At 50.5% G+C, this 2,816-nt stretch overlaps 2 protein-coding genes across 2 annotated transcripts; both read right to left on the reverse strand.

Annotated features, from left to right (window-relative positions):
• Positions 1-404: 404 nt before the first annotated feature.
• DQ04_15251000 (putative calpain-like cysteine peptidase) lies at positions 405-1,151 on the reverse strand (the record flags this gene model as incomplete). The annotated part of the gene is made up of 1 exon (XM_009317283.1): positions 405-1,151. The coding sequence occupies one exon, from the start codon at positions 1,149-1,151 to the stop codon at positions 405-407; it is 747 nt and encodes a 248-aa protein (XP_009315558.1).
• A 354-nt stretch (positions 1,152-1,505) lies between these two features.
• On the reverse strand, positions 1,506-2,687 carry DQ04_15251010 (putative DNA topoisomerase III; the record flags this gene model as incomplete). The annotated part of the gene is made up of 1 exon (XM_009317284.1): positions 1,506-2,687. The coding sequence occupies one exon, from the start codon at positions 2,685-2,687 to the stop codon at positions 1,506-1,508; it is 1,182 nt and encodes a 393-aa protein (XP_009315559.1).
• Between the last annotated feature and the right edge of the window lie 129 nt (positions 2,688-2,816).

Below are 2,816 nucleotides of genomic sequence, written 5' to 3' on the forward strand. Positions count from 1 at the left end.
ATCTGGTACGCGAAGTACTCGGCGTCCGTGTTCATGTCGACCACCGCCACGACATCGATCTCCGTGCCGAGGAGACCCATCTCGCAGAGCGCCTGGAAGACCATGCGGCCAATGCGGCCGAAGCCGTTGATACCGACCTTGATGGGCATATCAGTTTAGTTGTTGTTGGTGTTGTTAATAGATGAGCAATGAGGCTTTCTTCCAGTGCACGTGCGTGTGTATGTAAGGGGGGACGAAGATATGGGAAAAATGAGGGGCGAATTGGTGTGAAGTTTTGGTGGTTGTTTAGAAATAGCAATGAATTACTGATCATTTTTTTTTTCTCGGTGTGGGAGAGTGCGAAGTCACTTGGGTTCTTTTAAATGAATACTACAATGTTTTATATCACTGTCGACTGGGTGTTTCTAGAGGGGGGTGGCGGAGTTTGTTTTGTTGCCCTCGTACTGCTCCTCAGACGTCATGGACATGAGTAGGTGGAGTCTGGAGTAGGCCTGGGGTGTAGGTGCTGCAATTGCCGCCGCTCTCCATATGGTTTTAAGCGCTGGCCATTGCACCTTTTGCTGCAGCGATTGTGTTTCTTCTCTCGCTGTGACATTCAAACTACTTGCCGATATTTCTTGTTGAATGCCGATCGTATCCGATGTCGAAGTGTTGGTCATTGTAGTGAGTGTGCTAGGTCTTTGGCATGTTGTAGCTGGCGAGAGCTTTGTGGATGACTGCGGAAATAGGCGCAACATATTGTCTCTCATTAGTGTTTTTTGAACACTGATATATTTTAGTGAAGGCATGCTATCGATGAAGCGGAGTAGATATCGACCCGCCTTGTTTGACAGTGGGTTGTTGGACAGGTCCAGAGACACCAGTGATGGGGAGTACTCAGTGAGTGCCTCACATAGCTGTATAATGCTATTGTCGTTGAGGTAGTTCTGCGATAAGTTCAAAACTTGAAGCCCAGAACAGTGTCGGAGTATCGCCTCCACCAGTGGTTCAACATCACTTCCTCCCAACATACTGCGCGAAAAGTCAAGCTTCCTCAACGCCCGTAAGCCCTCGACTGTGTCAGGCAGGTCCTTCATGAGCTGGGTGTTCACGTGACACCTTGCTGTTGCACACATGTGCGTGTACTGCACCTTGGGAGGCAAACCGGCCATACGGCCAGTCTGAAGCCGGATTTTCAATGCAGATCTGCGTCGCCGTCGGCACCGTCGTAGAGGTGTGGGTACAAATCCAACGAAAAGGAAAATGGGAAAGGAGAAAGAGGAGACACAATAGTAATAGTTACAGCTCCCAGTGGATCTCCAGAGAGAGAAAGAGAGAGAGAGAGAGAGAAAGAAAGGAAACTGAAACCCCCAATGAGTGGTACTGTGACACACAGACGCATGCGCAATGGGCTCTGGAGAGCGCTGCGGCAGTGCGTCGAGTGAGTCGACGGGAAGGTGGAAAAAAACAAGACAAGGAAAGAAAAGCAAATGGAATAAAGGCGTACAAGCAGTCTCATACAAGTATCATGTTTTGGCTACCAAATCCGACACCGCCTGGCTGATGTCGTGCACCCAGAGAATCACTTCTGTTTCATTCGACACAAAGACTACAGCACACTGCACTCGCTCGTTGCACACCCATTTTCGCCACCTCTCAAGGATTGCGTAGCTGATCTGAACGCCACACCTGACCCCACAGAGTAAACTGCGCACTGACAGAATATTTGCGAGTGGGATCCTCTTCATTTGCATCGCCCCCTCCTTGCTGCTGTCACTGCGAAGTGCAAATATCAAACAGTCGTCGAGGAGGAAAAGTCTTCCACGGCAATACCGTCCTTCAAGGGTTTCAATCGTGGTCTCCCGGGTGAACATCACAGCAACATCACCCTCACTTATGAACCGTGAAGTGAGCTTTGTCACTCCGAGCATCCTTTTAAGCTCGGCTGCCTTCTGGACCTGAAGCAGTTCACTGCGCACCGCATTGGCCGCGCTGCAGATACCGCGAAATGCCTTCAGGGTCTCTTGTGCATATTGAATGATTGTCGTCCCGTCAGCTGCAGTCCCTCGTCGAGCCCCAATCCAATCTTCAATGTACAGTGGGTAACGGGCGATGTGCCGCACTGGGAGGGCAACAAGGGCCTCAAAGGAAACGTTTCCGGAATCTGCCAATAAGGTCACGCCTTCTACCTCCACACCAAGATCAAACAAGCACTTCGCAAGCGTGCCACGGGCCAAGGTTATGTAGCTGATGCTCCAAACATTGGCAGACACGGAGGTCTTTGCTAATTCGGCTTGTTGGACGTTAATATGAAAGTTTGTTACGTACCTTTGGTAGGACGCTCGCATCGCGGGTAGCACCTGGTGCAGTACAGTTAGGACATTATTCGTCTGGCTTTCGCCCTCGTCACCCGAAGGCGCGTTGGTGGATGCACCATCTTCGCCACTTTCCTTGAGCGCCTGCAGACTGTTGATAAGGGCCCGGTGGCAGGCCAAAACGTCCAGCACATCGCCCCCAAATGTGCGCAGGAGGGCAGTGTAATCTGTGCACGTCGACGGGGACGGACCAGTTGAAGAGTACGGCAGGCGCACAGTATTGCTGAGTGGCACAATGTACGCGGAGAAGAGAGTTTCTAGGCACGCGGCGTAGAATATTTCAGAGAGGATAAAGCCATCAGATTCATGCGTCTCAAAAGACGTCGGGGCCATTATTGCCTTCACAGTTGTGTGAGGTACCTTTAAAAAGGCGCCTTACACGACGCTAGTACGCACCCAAACAGAAGCACAAGCAAGTAGGCTACAACGAGAAGACAAAAAAAAAAACCAAAAAAAAAAAAA

This window comes from Trypanosoma grayi (genome assembly GCF_000691245.1).
Source record: "Trypanosoma grayi strain ANR4 Tgr_1525_V1, whole genome shotgun sequence".
NCBI classification, from domain to species: Eukaryota; Euglenozoa; class Kinetoplastea; order Trypanosomatida; family Trypanosomatidae; genus Trypanosoma; species Trypanosoma grayi.